The 16,477-nt window shown below is 44.0% G+C and overlaps 1 protein-coding gene across 1 annotated transcript in view; it reads right to left on the reverse strand.

Annotated features, from left to right (window-relative positions):
• Positions 1-9,019: 9,019 nt before the first annotated feature.
• Positions 9,020-16,477, reverse strand: part of ARMC9 (armadillo repeat containing 9) — a 93,571-nt gene continuing 86,113 nt past the window's right edge. The window contains exons 18-19 of the mRNA XM_040229374.1: positions 15,300-15,390; positions 9,020-9,144 (exon numbers count right to left, since the gene is read on the reverse strand). Coding sequence (XP_040085308.1) covers positions 9,020-9,144; positions 15,300-15,390 — 216 coding nt within the window. The remainder of the gene's footprint in view (positions 9,145-15,299; positions 15,391-16,477) is intronic.

Consider the following 16,477-nt stretch of genomic DNA (forward strand, 5'->3'; position numbering starts at 1 on the left):
TAAAAATAGAGAAAGGACAGAAATGGGAAAATACAGCATAGCAAATCCAAATATCCACTCTGATAAACATAAAGACACTCAAACTCACTACTCATGGGGATGCAAAATTAAAATAATGAGATAGCTAGCAACTTACCGGAGAAGGCAACGGCAACCTACTCCAGTACTCTTGCCTGGAAAATCCCATGGATGGAGGACCTGGTAGGCTGCAGTCCATGCGGTCTCGAAGTCAGACATGACTGAGTGACTTCACTTTCACTTTTCACTTTCATGCATTGGAGAAGGCAATGGCAACCCACTCCAGTGTTCTTGCCTGGAGAATCCCAGGGATGGGGGACCCTGGTGGGCTGCTGTCTCTGGGGTCGCACAGAGTCAGACAAGACTGAAGTGACTTAGCAGTAGCAGCAGCACCTTACCACCATTATCCTTTAAGTGTTAGTCCCTCAGTTGTTTCCAGCTTGTTGGGAACCTGTGGACTATAGTCTGCCAGGCTCCTCTGTTCACGGAGTTCTCCGGGCAAGAATACTGGAGTGGGTAGCCATTCCCTTCTCCAGGGGAATTTTCCCAACCCAGGGATTGAACCTGGGTCTCCTGCATTGCAGGCAGATTCTTTTACCATCTAAGCCACCAGGGAAGCCACCATTAAATTAGCAAAAATACAAAGAAAAGAGTCATGATACCTACCACTGGAGGGAGATGGAAGGAAAGCCTCTTCTCTTGCTCTGCTAGCGAAATCTGAATTGTCACAGCCTTTCTAAAAAGCTTCCCTGGTGGCTCAGACAGTAAAGAGTCTGTCTGCAGTGCGAGAGACCCAGGTTTGATCCCTGGGTTGGGAAGATCCCCTGGAGAAGGAAATGGCAACCCACTCCAGTATTCTTGCCTGGAAAATCCCATGGATGGAGAAGCCTGGCATGCTACCGTCCATGGTGTTGCAAAGAGTCGGACACGACTGAGTGACTTCACTTTCTTTCTTTCTAAAAAGCAATTAAGAAAAATGTATTACAATTAAAACACACATACACTTCAACCCAGCAAAAAAACTCACGTAAATAAAAAAGGATATATTTACAAAGATGTTAACTGAGGTATTGTTTGAAGTAGCAAGTACTGGGAAGACTGCACAAGTTCACAGCATTAAAAAGCATCAGTTGTGGTGCTGGCTGGCTTAGAGGGATTTCCAAAAGATATCAACAAGGGGAAAAGGCGACCCTGAGGATGTGTCTGTTTGTATTTCTGTGTTATCTCATTGCGTTAAACAAATACTGACAAAAATACACATGAACACGTGTACCTGTCTGTGTGCACTTTCTGTGTGTACCTTATAAGCAAAGTAGGGAAGCATATACACACACTAGGTGGTGAATATGGGTTTCGTGGGGGTGTTGACGCGGGCTGGGGAGAGGCAAGGACAGAGCTCATGCTGTCTCCCCTGGAAGATGGCTTTCCTACTTTCCTGACCACATCCTTCTCTTCAGCAACCCATTCCACCCATCCTTAACCCTCAGCGAGGCAAAGCCCTGTCAAGACAGCCACTTTCCACTTTTCTCTGAGTACTTAGAATTTCTGTAACACTTTCTGGTTCTACCACATTCATGAACCTATGAGTGTTTATTTATTTTCTATTACTTGCTAACTGTTTATATATATAAATATATATATGTGTGTGTGTGTGTATATATATATATCTCACAGGAGACAAAATCTTGTAGTGGTTAACAGCATGGACTGTCAAGTCAAACCACGTGGGTTGATTCCTGGCTCTATCACTTAACTCATTAGCTGTGTGAACTGGGCAAGTGACATATTTTCTCTGTTTCCTCAAATGTGAAATGGGACAGTAACAGTACTTATCATGGGGTTGTTGTGAGGAGTAAATGAGTGAATAGTGCCAAGACAGGTACCTGGGCCACTGGTGAGGATACACAAGCTATTACCAGGGTCGTTATTATCTCACCTATCTAGATTTTAGAATACACAGAAGAACTATACAACAAAGGTCTTAATGATTTGGATAACCATGATGTGGTCACTGACCTAGAGCCAGACATCCTGGAGTGTGATGTCAAGTGGGCCTTAGGAAGCATTGCTACGAACAAAGCTAGTAGAGGTGACGAAATTTCAGCTGAGCTATTTCAAATCCTGAAAGATGATGCTGTGAAAGTGCTGCACTCAATATGCCAGCAAATTTGGGAAACTCAGCAGTGGCCACAGGACTGGAAAAGGTGTTCATTCCAATCACAAAGAAAGGCAATGCCAAAGAATGTTCAAACTAGCACACAATTGTGCTCATCTCACATGTTAGCAAGCTCATGCTCAAAATCCTTCAAGCCAGACTTCAACAATACGTGAACAAAGAACTTCCAGATGTTCAAGCTGGATTTAGAGAAGGTAGAGGAACCAAAGATCAAATTGTCAACATCCGCTAGATCATTGAAAAAGCAAGAGAGTTCCAGAAAAACATCTACATCTGCTTCATTCACTAAGCTAAAGCCTTTGACTGTGTGGATCACAACAAACTGTGGAAGATTCTTAAAGAGATGGGAATACCAGACCCACTTGACCTGCCTCCTGAGAAACCTGTATGCAGGTCAAGAAGCAATAGTCAGTACTGGATATGGAACAATGAACTGGTTCAAAATTGGGAAAGGAGTATGTCAAGGCTGTATATTGTCATCCTGCTTATTTAACTTCTATGCAGAGTACGTCATGCAAAATGCCTGGCTGGATGACTCATAACCTGGAATCAAGATTGCTGGGAGAAATATCAACAACCTCAGACATGCAGATGATACCACTCTAAAAACAGAAAGTGAAGAGGAACTCAAGAGCCTCTTGATGAGGGTGAAAGAGCAGAGTGAAAATGCTGGCTTAAAACTCCACATTCAAAAAACTAAGATCATGGCATCCGGTCCTATCACTTCATGGCAAACAGATGAGGGAAAAGTGGAAACAGTAAGAGATTTTATTTTCTTGGGCTCCAAAATCACTGTGGATAGTGACTGGAGCCACAAAATTAAAAAACATTTGCTCCTTGGAAGAAAAGCTATGACAAACCTAGTGAAAGTGAAAATGTTAATCTCCCGTCCAAGTACTAACCAGGCACTCGTGACTGCTCAGCTTCTGAGATCAGACTCGACTGGGCACGTTCAGGGCAGTATGTATGGCTGTCACTCTGTTGTGTTCCACTTTTTGGGACCCTGTGGACTGTGGCCTGCCTGGCTCCTCTGTCCATGGAATTCTCCAGGCAAGAATACTGGAATGGGTAGCCATCCTCCTTACTCCAGGGGATCTTCCTACCCAGGGGTCAAACCTGCAACTCCTGTATTGCAGGCAGATTCTTTACTGTCTGAGCCCCCAGGGACTTAGACAGCATATTAAAAGGCAGAGACATTACTTTGCCAACAAAGATCTGTATAGTCAAAGCTATGGTTTTTCCAGTAGTCATGTATGGATGTGAGAGTTGGACTATAAAGAAGGGCAAGTGCCGAAGAACTGATGCTTTTGAACTGTGGTGCTGGAGAAGACTCTTCAGAGTTCCTTGGACAGCAGGTAGATCCAACCAGTCAATCCTAAAGGAAATCAGTCCTGAATATTTATTGGAAGGACTAGATGCTGAAGCTGAAGCTCCAATACCTTGTCCACCTGATATGAAGAGCCAACTTACTGGAAAAGACCCTGGTGCTGGGAAAGATTGAGGGCAGGAGGAGAAAGGGGTGACAGAGGATGAGATGGTTGGATGGCATCATTGACTCAATGGACATGAGTTTGAGCAAACTCTGGGAGATAGTGAAGGATAAGGAAGCCTGGTGTGCTGCAGTCCATGGGGTCACAAAGAGTCAGACACGACTGAGCGCCTGAACAGCAACCATCTAGATTTCAAACTCTTGGAGGCATTTAAAACCATAGATCCCCTTTTAAATTTCTTTTGGCTCTTTTCCCCATTATTTCCTAGAATAATGTTATTTTAAGGCCCTGAAATATTAATATTTGTGGTATATGTGTCTCTTTCAATTCTGGTTTCCTTGGGGTAAATGCACAGCAGTGGGATTGCTGGGTCATAAGGTAGTTCTATTCCCAGTTTTTTAAGGAATCATCATACTGTTCTCAAGAGTGGCTGTACCAGTTTGCATTTCCACCAACAGTGTAAGAGGGTTCCCTCTTCTCCACACCCTCTCCAACATTTATTGTTTGTAGACTTTTGATGATGGCCATTCTGACCAGTGTGAGGAGATACCTCATTGTGGTTTTGATTTGCATATCTCTAATAATGAGTGATGTTGAGCATCTTTTCATATCCACAGTGGAACATTACTCAGCTATGAAAACGAACCCACTGGAGTCAGTTCTAGTGAGGCAAATGAACCTGGAGTCTGTTACACAGGGTGAAGTAATTCATAAGGAGAAAGACAAACACTGTATATTAATGCATATATATTAACACATATATATGGAATTTAGAAAGACAGTACCGACGATCCTACATGCAGGGCAGCAAGGGAGACACAGATGTAGAAAACAGACTTTTGAACTCAGCGGGAGAAGGCAGGGGTGAGATGATTTGAGAGAATAGCATTGAGACACATATATCACCATATGTACAATAAATGACCAGTGCAAGTTCGATGCATGCAACAGGGCACCCAAAGCCAGTGCTCTGGGACAACCGGGAGGGATGGGGCGGGGTGGGGGGAGGTCAAGACGTGGGGAACACATGTATACCTGCAGCTGATTCATGCTGATGTATGGCAAAAACCATCACAATACTGCAGGTAATTATCCTCCAATTAAAATAAATAATTAAAAATATTAATATCTGTGGAATAAACAAGTTAATAGCTTTAAGATTTGAGATGCCTGTTGAGAAAGAAACTGCTGAGCACATGATTGTCACTTTCATGGCAACCAGCAAGTAAATGTTCATGGGTGATCTAACCTGGTCTTTCAATCTATTTTGTTAAGAGGGAACAATATTTATCTTAAAATCAATCTTCTGGATTAGCACAGAAAGGCCTTTCATCTCCACTTACAAAGCCAAGGAGGAGCTAGACACAAGGAACTCACCTCAAACTGTAAGAAAACCTGAGCCTTTTATAGTGAGAATACTGGAATCAGGGCTCCTAATGATTCATATGGGGCTGCCCTGGTGGCTCAGTGGTAAAGAACCTGCCTGCCAATGCAGGAGACCCAGGTTCAATCCCTGCGTCAGGAAGATCCCCTGGAGAAGGAAATGGCAACCCACTCCAGTATTCTTGCCTGGGAAATCCCATGGACAGAGGAGCCTGGCAGGCTATGGTCCATGGAGTCAAAAAAGAGTCCAACATGACTTAGCACCTAAACAACAACAAAGATTCACCCTTTGGGAACATATTATATATGTTTAACATAAAATAAATTGTATTAGATAATAACACATTTCTTTAAGCACTAGGTGAAATACATCGGAATCCTTAAACAGTAGTTGTCATCTGTCCAGTCTCTTGTCTGTACTACTCAAGCTTATCTAGTGATAAGTTTTTCTCCTCTGGAGCTTTAAATGGGCCAACAAGAGTATAGACAATTTTGAAAATAGTGGAAACATCCGTCCTTCTGATGCCATCCTCTCTCCTCTCGTTCTCTTGTTCAACCTTTCCTTCTCCAATGAATCCTTCCTAATGGCATTTTAACATGCTTGGATATCTCCCAAATGAAAACACAACAAAAATGCCCTGTTCAACCACCATCCAACTCTCTTCCCCTGCTCACAGCCAACTCAGTGAAAAGAGCTGTATTATTACTTATTAGCTCCATTCTCTCACGTCCCACTTGCTCCACAACTATTCAGTTTGGCTTTTGCCCCATTAAGTCTTCACAAATGCTCAGCAACTGACCTCTGTCCATTAACTCCAGGTGCCTTTTTCACTCCCCACCTCACGTGGTGAGCCTGCTCATCTGGGCCTCTCTTCTCCTCTCATCCACACTTCCTCATCCCTGGCCCTCACCTGGGAAACTTCTAATGTCAACAAAGAGGGTGTAACTTCCACACCTTTCTGCTATGTGTATATACACAGATATATAATTCATCAGGATGTGTGTTTATTGTAAGTTTGCTTTCCTGAAGTTGACTCAGGCTCATACGTTACTTTGCAATTTCCGTTTTCCACTTGACGTTACAGCCTAGACAGTCTGTACTTTACTCAAGTTAAAAAACTTTTTATGTTGGTATGTAAACGTGTATATATTCAGACATAACTAAATAAGTGCTAATACACCAGGGCAAGTAATTATATTTTTAGAAATTAGAAAAAACCAGATTATGCACGTGGGCATCCTTGAGAGTCTCCAGCGGGGCAGACTAGTGGCCAAAGTCACAAGGGCACAGATTTTAGCTCAGTGTCAGACAAGGCAGCCATGATTCACCCCGGCCTTCAGCCCCTCCTAGAGCCATTTCACCTTTAGAGGCACTGGCAGCTAACTGAAAACAGTCTTCATTATCTGTGTTTGGGGTTTAAATAATTTTGCCATCTCCTTCAAAGTCATCACCTTGGGAAGTGACAGCCACATTCCAACAACAGTGTGACTTGCATAAATGCTTTTTGGAGATTTTTCTTTAGTCTAAGCACCCTTCACTTTCTCCCAACCACACACCCCATTAAAAAAAATAACATCTGGCCTTGGGGGAAGCTGAGTAAAATATAGACATGCTCATTCCTCGTCAGGTCGTCCTGGCTAATCCTCCACGGCGAGAGTCAGGACCAAGGGGGAGGAAAAGCCCAGAATATGCTGACTTGAGCTCATCACAAAGAGTCAAGTTTTGGCCCCAAATGGAGACAGGTCCTTTCTTTATAATTTTCCAACTAAACCCTTTCAAGGATCTTCTGAAAATTCTAGTTATCACAACAAATATTTTCACACACTATCTTCTTTTTTTTCTATTAAAAAAAAAAAGTTTATTTATGTGGCTGCACCAGGTCTTAGTTGTGGCATGTGGGACCTAGTTCTCTGCCCAGGGATCAAACCTGGGGACCCTGCATTGGGAGTGTGGAGTTTTGGCCACTGGACCACGAGGGAAGTCCCCACACACTTCCTAAAATAAAAATCTGCACAGAATGGCAAAAAGTCCAGAAAGCTAAAAGATCTTTCTTTAATTTACAGTAGACTATAACTGTAGTTCTATAGTTACAGTCTACTATCACTTTTTAATTGTAGTTATAGTCTACTAAAACTATAACTAAGCTATCATCTACTCTAACTTCCATAGGGAAATTCCAAAAGTTGAAATTCCACCATTAACAGAATAGTTGAACCAAATGAAATTTCCCATGCAGTACAAAAACAAAAGGGTTAATAGTAATAAAACAAAACGACCCCAAAGAGATAACAAGGGGGGAAAAACAGATCTTTAGGGAAGCTTTATGTGGACAAAAAGTTATTGGAATGAAATAATTAAGATGTTAACTCAAAATATAAAATGGTTCTGAAGGGCCAGGCACACAGGTGGTGTCTTGTCACAGTGCTGAGAAGCCCCAGTGAGTCCGGGAGCTGAGTTCTCTCCAGGGTTGGCAAACAGCAGCCTGTGGGCTAAGGTGTCTGTTGTAATAAGGCCAGTAAACTAAAAATGGTTTTCACATTTAAAAATATTTGAAAAAAAATATCAATGACGCAAAAATCATACGAAATTCAAACTTTAGGACACAATGGAAAAAGATTTATGGGAACGCAACCACGTTCATGATTTATTTACTGTCCATGGCTACTTTGTGTTACAATGGTCCATCTGGGTAAATGAAACTGACTGTGTGGCCTGCAAAGCTAAAATATTCCCAAGTTCCCTCTTTCTAGAAAAGGTCTGCTGATGTCTGTTCTAAACCAGATCTTACTGCCATCAACTCCGTGTGACCTGAGGCTGGCCTCCTGCCTTGTCTGGATGCACCTTTCAAAGGAAGGGGCCTGGAGAAGGTGCTGGCCTGGCCGCCAGAACTGCAGGGAGCAGGAGCACCCGCTGGCGCCACCTACAGCCCGTTAGGAAAATGGCAGGCAGGAGGCTGGCTGCGGTGGGACTCTCTCTCACAAGCCTGTCCCCATCTTTGGTGGAGCCGCCCTCTTAGGTTGAGGGCTCTTAAATGAACTCTCTCCCCCAACTAGTGCCATCAATGAACAAAAAACCTGGCCTTTACACACCTTTTAAACGGACAGCCCACAACTCCAAATAGCAATACATCTTCCAGCATTCACTTCAGGAATAAATGTTCACTTATTTCCACAGAGAACTTATTACCACATCTGCCTTTTTAGTTCTGAAGGAAAAATAATGAAAAAGCTCGTCATGTGAAAATCCATCTACAGCTCATGAGTCACTGTTCTCACTCACACCACTTCACAAGGCAGGCTCAGACCCCTGAACGTTCATGCTCTAAAAAACACAGGTGAGCAGCCCTCACCGCCGAGGAAACCCACAACTAAGGAATGCAAATGACTGGGCCAAGCGGCTTGTCTGCCGGCTCTAAACCAGTTCCCCCGGGAGCCTTCAGGGCCAAGCTTCCCACCCCTGAGGGAGACAGGGCAGACTCGCGCCCCTTCCGAGCAAGAACTCCTGGCTCAAGACCTGTCCTCTTCCAACCTGCCACCAACCCCAGTGCCGCAGAGCATGGCATCTCCATGTTGAATGCAGCGAACCCACCAAGGCAAGGCCAACAGTCTCCAAACACGCCACCCTCGCGTCCTCCCACCCTGCCCGCCGTGGGGGTGGGGTCTCGCTTCTGCCCCCCGAGCGGGCTGGTCCTCCTGCGCCCGGGGCAGCAGTGATGTTCTGAGACTGCCGAGCCCACACGAGGGCTGGAAGCTCCCACTTTTTTCCCTTTGGAGCCCAGTCTCCAACCAACATGGAAGTCCAGGCTGGACAACTGAGAGATCAGAGGCCACATGGAGAGGGGACATGGAGAGCAGCTACCAGACACCCCAACAGAGACCCCCCGCTAAGCTCCAGCTGAGCCACAGAGGCACGAGAAGGAACACAGCTGGGACTGAAATCTCCATTTCGAGGCTAACTTTTCAAGGCAAAGAAAAGAGGTGGCCCAAGCTTTCTATGTGGCGTGAAGAGCCTCCAACTTACTTCATCATCTTCATCTTCATCATCATCAGATTCAAGAACACCGTCCAGTAGCTCTTCTACAAAGGGAAAAAAGTCAGTGAGTAACTATAACCACAGCTGGGAGCCTGGGTCAGCAAAATCCTTCAACTGCTGCTGCTGCTGCTGCGTCGCTTCAGTCACGTCCGACTGTGAGACCCCATGGACGGCAGCCCACCAGGCTGCCCCGTCCCTGGGATTCTCCAGGCAAGAACATTGGAGTGGGTTGCCATTTTCTTCTCCAGGGATGTGTAAATACCCTTCTGAGAGTTATTGTTGTTTTAGTCTCTCAGTCATGTCCGACACTTTTGTGATCCCATGAATTGTAGCCCACCAGACTCCTCTGACCATGGGATTCCTCAGGCAAGAATACTGGAGTGGGTAGCCATTTCCTACTCCAGGGGATCTTCCTGATCCTGGGATCAAACCCAAATCTCCTGTATCGCAGGTGGATTCTTTACCACTGAGCCACCTGGGAGGCCCCTCTTGAGAGTTCAGTTCAGTCGCTCAGTCGTGTCCGACTCTTTGCGACCCCATGAATTGCAGCACGCCAGGCCTCTCTGTTCATCACTAACTCCCGGAGTTCACTCAGACTCATATCTATCGAGTCCGTGATGCCATCCAGCCATCTCATCCTCTGTCATCCCCTTATCCTCCTGCCCCCAATCCCTCCCAGCATCAGAGTCTTTTCCAATGAGTCAACTCTTCGTATGAGGTGGCCAAAGTACTGGACTTTCAGCTTTAGCATCATTCCTTCCAAAGAACACCCAGGACTGATCTCCTTTAGAATGGACTGGTTGGATCTCCCTGCAGTCCAATGGACTCTCAAGAGTCTTCTCCAACACAGTTCAAAAGCATCAATTCTTCGGCACTCAGCTTTCTTCACAGTCCAACTCTCACATCCATACATGACCACTGGAAAAACCATAGCTTTGACTAGACGGACCTTTGTTGGCAAAGTAATGTCTCTGCTTTTGAATATGCTATGTAGGTTGGTCATAACTTTCCTTCCAAGGAGTAAATGTCTTTTAATTTCATGGCTGCAATCAGCATCTGCAGTGATTTTGGAGCAGAAAATAGTCTGACACTGTTTCCAAAAAATAAAGTCTGACACTGTTTCCACTGTTTCCCCATCTATTTCCCATGAAGTGATGGAACCAGATGCCATGATCTTCGTTTTCTGAATGTTGAGCTTTAAGCCAACTTTTTCACTGTCCTCTTTCACTTTCATCAAGACGCTTTTTAGTTCTTCACTTTCTGCCATAAGGGTGGTGTCATCTGCATATCTGAGGTTATTGATATTTCTCCCGGCAATCTTGATTCCAGCTTGTGCTTCTTCCAGCCCAGCGTTTCTCAAGATGTACTCTGCATATAAGTTAAATAAGCAGGGTGACAATATACAGCCTTGATGTACTCCTTTTCCTATTTGGAACCAGTCTGTTGTTCCATGTCCAGTTCTAACTATTGCTTCCTGACCTGCATATAGGTCTCTCAAGAGGCAGGTCAGGTGGTCTGGTATTCCCATCTCTTGAAGAATTTTCCAGTTTATTGTGATCCAAAGTCAAAGGCTTTGGCATAGTCAATAAAGCAGAAATAGATGTTTTTCTGGAACTCTCTTGCTTTTTCCATGATCCAGCGGATGTTGGCAATTTGATCTCTCGTTCCTCTGCCTTTTCTAAAACCAGCTTGAACATCTGGAAGTTCACGGTTCACGTATTGCTGAAGCCTGGCTTGGAGAATTTTGAGCATTACTTTACTAGCATGTGAGATGAATGCAATTGTGCGGTAGTTTGAGGATTCTTTGGCATTGCCTTTCTTTGGGATTGGAATGAAAACTGACCTTTTCCAGTCCTGTGGCCACTGCTGAGTTTTCCAAATTTGCTGGCATATTGAGTGCAGCACTTTCACAGCATCATCCTTCAGGATTTGAAATAGCTCAACTGGAATTCCATCACCTCCCCTAGCTTTGTTCATAGTGATGCTTTCCAAGGCCCACTTGACTTCACATTCCAGGATGTCTGGCTCTAGGTGAGTGATCACACCATTGTGATTACCTGGGTTGTGAAGATCTTTTTTGTACAGTTCTTCCGTGTGTTCTTGCCACCTCTTCTTAATATCTTCTGCTTCTGTTAGGTCCATACCATTTCTGTCCATGATCGAGCCCATCTTTGAATGAAATGTTCCCTTGGTGTCTCTAATTTTCTTGAAGAGATCTCTAGTCTTTCCCATTCTGTTGTTTTCCTCTATTTCTTTGCATTGATCGCTAAGGAAGACTTTCTTATCTCTTCTTGCTATTCTTTGGAACTCTGCATTCAGATGCTTATAGCTTTCCTTTTCTCCTTTGCTTTTCGCTTCTCTTCTTTTCACAGCTATTTGTAAGGCCTCCCCAGACAGCCATTTTGCTTTTTTGCATTTCTTTTCCATGGGGATGGTCTTGATCCCTGTCTCCTGTACAATGTCATGAATGTCAGTCTATAATTCATCAGGCACTCTATCTATCAGATCTAGTTAAATCTATTTCTCACTTCCACTGTATAATCATAAGGGATTTCATTTAGGTCATACCTGAATGGTCTAGTGGTTTTCCCTACTTTCTTCAGTTTAAGTCTGAATTTGGCAATAAGAAGTTCATGATCTGAGCCACAGTCAGCTCCGGGTCTTGTTTTTGCTGACTGTATAGAGCTTCTCCATCTTTGGCTGCAAAGAATATAATCAATCTGACTTTGGTGTTGACCATCTGTTGATGTCCATGTGTAGAGTCTTCTCTTGTGTTGTTGGAAGAGGGTGTTTGCTATGACCAGTGCGTTCTCTTGGCAAAACTATTAGTCTTTGCCCTGCTTCATTCCATATTCCAAGGCCAAACTTGCCTGTTACTCCAGGTGTTTCTTGACTTCCTACTTTTGCATTCTAGTCCCCTAGAATGAAAAGGATATCTTTTTGGGGTATTAGCTCTAAAAGGTCTTGTATGTCTTCATAGAACCATTCAACTTCAGCTTCTTCAGCGTTACTGGTTGGGGCATAGACTTGGATTACCATGATATTGAATGGTTTGCCTTGGAAACGAACAGAGATCATCCTATCGTTTTTGAGATTGCATCCAAGTACTGCATTTTGGACTGTTTTGTTGACCATGATGGCTACTCCATTTCTTCTAGGAGATTCCTGCCCGCAGTCATAGATATAATGGTCATCTGAGTTAAATTCACCCATTCCAGTCCATTTTAGTTTGCTGATTCCTAGGATGTTGACGTTCACTCTTGCCATCTCCTGTTTGACCACCTCCAATTTGCCTTGATTCATGGACCTAACATTCCAGGTTCCTATGCAATATTGCTCTTACAGCATCGGATCTTGCTTCTATCACCAGTCACATCCACAACTGGGTACTGTTTTTGCTTTGGCTCCATCCCTTCATTCTTTCTGGAGTTATTGCTCCACTGATCTCCAGTAGCATATTGGGCACCTAATGACCTGGGGAGTTCCTCTTTCAGTATCCTATCATTTTGCCTTTTCATACTGTTCATGGGCTTCTCAAGGCAAGAACTGTTCCTGGTACCATTTCAGCATAGTTTGATATCATGCTAAGCAATTGTAAATATCTCTCTCCATTTTTGACAAAACACATTAGTCGTGGCATGAGAAAAATTAAAGCCAACATATAATTTGAGAGTAATTTAGGAGAAAGAAGGTAGACTAGTATCAATATTATTGCTAAGCATTATTCTAGATGGTGTCACACATGCCATTTGACTTAATCTTCAGTAGAGTTTGTTGACTTTTATCCCTGTTTTATAGCACAGAGCAAACAGAGGCATGGAGCATAAAAGACTCATTATGGTCACATTCCCAGTAAGTGAGAGTTGAGATTCAAACTACATCTATTTGTAAATCCCACCGTTTTCCACAGAGGGTAGGCTAGTGGTCATGGCAGGCTGAGCTCCTGAAGGCTCCCGTGGTTCACTGTTGTTGTTTATTCATTAAGTCATGTCTGACTCTTTGCAACCCCCTGGGCTGCAGCCCACTAGGCTCCTCTGTTCATGGGATTCTCCAGGCAAGAATACTGGAGGGGGTTGCCATTTTCTTCTCCAGGGGATCTTCCCAAACCAGGGATCGAACTTGCGTCACCTGTATTGCAGGTGGGTTCTTTACTGCTGAGCCACTAGGGAAGCCCTGCTATTAATTTCCCCTTGAGGATGAAGCCTGGACCAGATGAAAACTCTCTAGCTCTCCGTCCTCTAGGTTTCAGCACAATGCTTATAGATTCATTCTGACTTGATGCCTATGACACATATCCTAAGGTATTTGTGCATGTGTTTCTGATCCTCCACCCAAATGTTCAATGATTTTTCTAATTTGGCTATAAAGCAGCAGACTCCTGGGTAATCCTCTCTGGGGTCCTTCCACTGCCTGATGGATACAGAACAGCTTCTGTGCTTCAGATGAAAAAGAACTACTATAGGCCCTCTATTTAAACTGGAATTTCCAGAGCTGAGCAGGTAGATTCCAAGTTTGTCCGGAATACACAAGGTTGTAAGGCTTTAGCTCCATCCATGATAACTTCCTGCCAAAGCGTATCCCTTATAGAACAGTAGACTGACCCCTCCTCCTCACATTCATTAGCATGCTGGTCCAAGGGCTAGCTTTGTGTTAGAAAAAGAGGTGCTTCTTGGCCAGGGAGACAAGACACCGTGCTGGCCTGGGGTCGAGGTCTCAGTCAGTGACCGCAGAGCAGATAGGCAACAACTTCTCCAGCATTCCCCCACCTTCCCCAACTGTAGCTGACCCAGAGAATGTTAGGGAGCAACCTCGGCTCCCTTGTTTATTTATTATTATTTTTATTATTTATATTTTTATAATTTATATATTATTTTATTTATAAAAAATCATTTTATGATTATTTTTTCAACATGCCTGCCTAGCAGAATGGAAATCAGAAATATACCAACTACAGAAAATATAGTTCTGTTCGTTGCTCACCTGAACTTGGGATGAATCTAGCTTGCCATAAAAACCAAAGGGGAGGAGGTTTGAATGGAAATGGGTCCCCCTGCCTGAAGACAGCAGAGGTTTAACCTCACCAGCTGCTCTCTCAGACACCTCCTATTGCTGGGGAGCCCTCTAACCTCCTCCTGCGCCTCCTCACTTCTGTGTCCGTCCAAGGGAGGGAGGCACCACCTTGGCTGCATATGGGAATCGCCTAGGAGTTTTAAACACTATTTCTCCCCTGGGGCTCCCCCAGAGGTTCTGATTTAATTGCCATGGGGTGCTGCCTTAGGGGTTTTCAGATCTCTCCAGGTGACTGCCTGGTTCAGCCTTGGCTGTGAACCCGGGAGAGCCACCTGTGGTGTCCTCTGGGGAAGGACTTTGGACATCTCCCTTTTGTTTGGCCTTGGTCGAACTTGGCCCTGTGGCTGGAGCAGGGAACAGGTGATTCATTTCTTACCTTCACTCAAGTAAGAAACAGGATCTATGCACTTGGATGTTCAGTGATGGGATGAGGGCGCGTAGAAAAGATGTAAGTGACAAACTTGGCCCGGGAAGTAAGCAGCACTAGGTGCCTCTGGCAATGTGTACAAGTCAGGATCAAGGCATCAGGAAGCCACAGGAAGAGCTAAGAGATTCCCCATCACCTGGTCCCATCCAAGGCTTCCTTTCTTGCTTACGGGATTTGGGTGGGTGGTCGCAGTAATCAAAGAAAGGAAGAAACATCGTCCAGAGTTGTTGATTAGCAACATGGATTCTTCTAGAGTGGATGCACGTGGGAGGATGTGTTCACTTTCCACAGTGATTCTGGAAAGACTGGCATCTTTTTTTCACTATCTGACCCTTGGGCCCCATTTTATTATGGTTCATCAACCTGAGAACAGCTACCCTACTGAGCCAAGGGAAATACAGTAATTAGGAGGGGGAGGTACACATAAAGAGAACTTCCAGTTAGAGAAGTTTCTGCAATTGCTTCTGAATGCTTTTTTGTTGACTTAGGCCAAAAGTGTGACAAGAGATTGTTGACCTTGGGACAATGTGGCCTTGACCACCTGGCTGAACTTTTGTTTGTTCACTTGGATCACGGCAGCTTCCTTAAGGCCTCTCGGATGAATTCTGAGATAGGACAAGTCCCTTGAAGAAAGCCTGTGTGTCTTCCTAGCACATGTGAAAGACTCAAAAGATAGATAATAGATTCTTGCATTAAACGGACCTGAATTGAGCTGCTTGATGATAAACTCGATCTGGCGGATCATTTCAGCGTTGCCCTCTTTGATGAAGCAGCGAAGGATGTCTTCCATTCCCTGGAAGCATTGGAGAGAAGAAGAGTGAACATTTCAGTTTGGGAGAAAACTACTTTTTGATGGATAGTTCCACCTAATCCAAAAAAAAAAACCCCCCCCCCCATTTTTTTAAAGAGGAAAGGATATGCAAAACATAAAAATTCCTCTGTTTAGTTCATTTTTCTTGTTTTTACAATTCACAATGAAATTATTTTATTTTTGCTTGACTAGCTGACCTAATTATAACACATTTACTTTTTAAAAAGCCACTGTACAATTTTACTGTGTAAGTACTCCTTTTAGTTTTGGCAATATGCTGTTTTGGGAGGTGGTTTCTTTCCTGTGTTTTCCCTATATTTATACACTGCCATCCGGATTTTAGGGCCAAAAATGGTCTTTGAAAAGTGAAACCATATGTTCAGAGAAGTAAATGAACAAATAGAACCTCTTTTTAAACAGCCATCATTCCTTTTCTACCAAAATAATTATAAAGTCACTACACTGTGCATTATTTACTCTATGACAAAGCACTGACAGAATTTTCTATTTTGACTCACAGAATTCTCAGCAAATGTAGAGTAAGATACTGACTTACCCATAAGTACCTATTTCCCCTCCTTCCTTTTCCCTCGTGGGATGTGAATGTGTGTGTGTGTGTGTGCTCAATCGCTCAGTCATGTCCGACTCTTTGCTACCCCGTGGAATGTAGCCGGACTCCATGGACTGCAGCCCACCAGGCTCTGTCCATGGAATTTTCCAGGCAAGAACACTAGAATGGGTTGCCATTTCCTTCTCCGGGGTAATCTTTCCACCCCAGGGATCAAACCTGAGTCTCTTACATCATCTGCATTGGCACTGGCAGGCAGGTTCTTCTACCATTAGTGCTATCTGCGAAGCCACATGGATGTATGGCTGGAGCTAATGAGGCCTTCCTCCCCCACAAGGAGAAAGTGTATCTAATACTGAACCCAAAGCTGAGCAGAGTCCAGAGGTGCTGGTTGAGACATGAATCAAGTGACATGTGAACTCTGATCAAGATGTGCCTGAAGCTTAGGCCTGTACTTTCCAGTTACATGAGTCATAAGCTGCCTTTTCAGGTAGGCCAGTT

Source organism: Oryx dammah, unplaced genomic scaffold (genome assembly GCF_014754425.2).
Source record: "Oryx dammah isolate SB20612 unplaced genomic scaffold, SCBI_Odam_1.1 HiC_scaffold_27, whole genome shotgun sequence".
NCBI lineage: Eukaryota > Metazoa > Chordata > Mammalia > Artiodactyla > Bovidae > Oryx > Oryx dammah.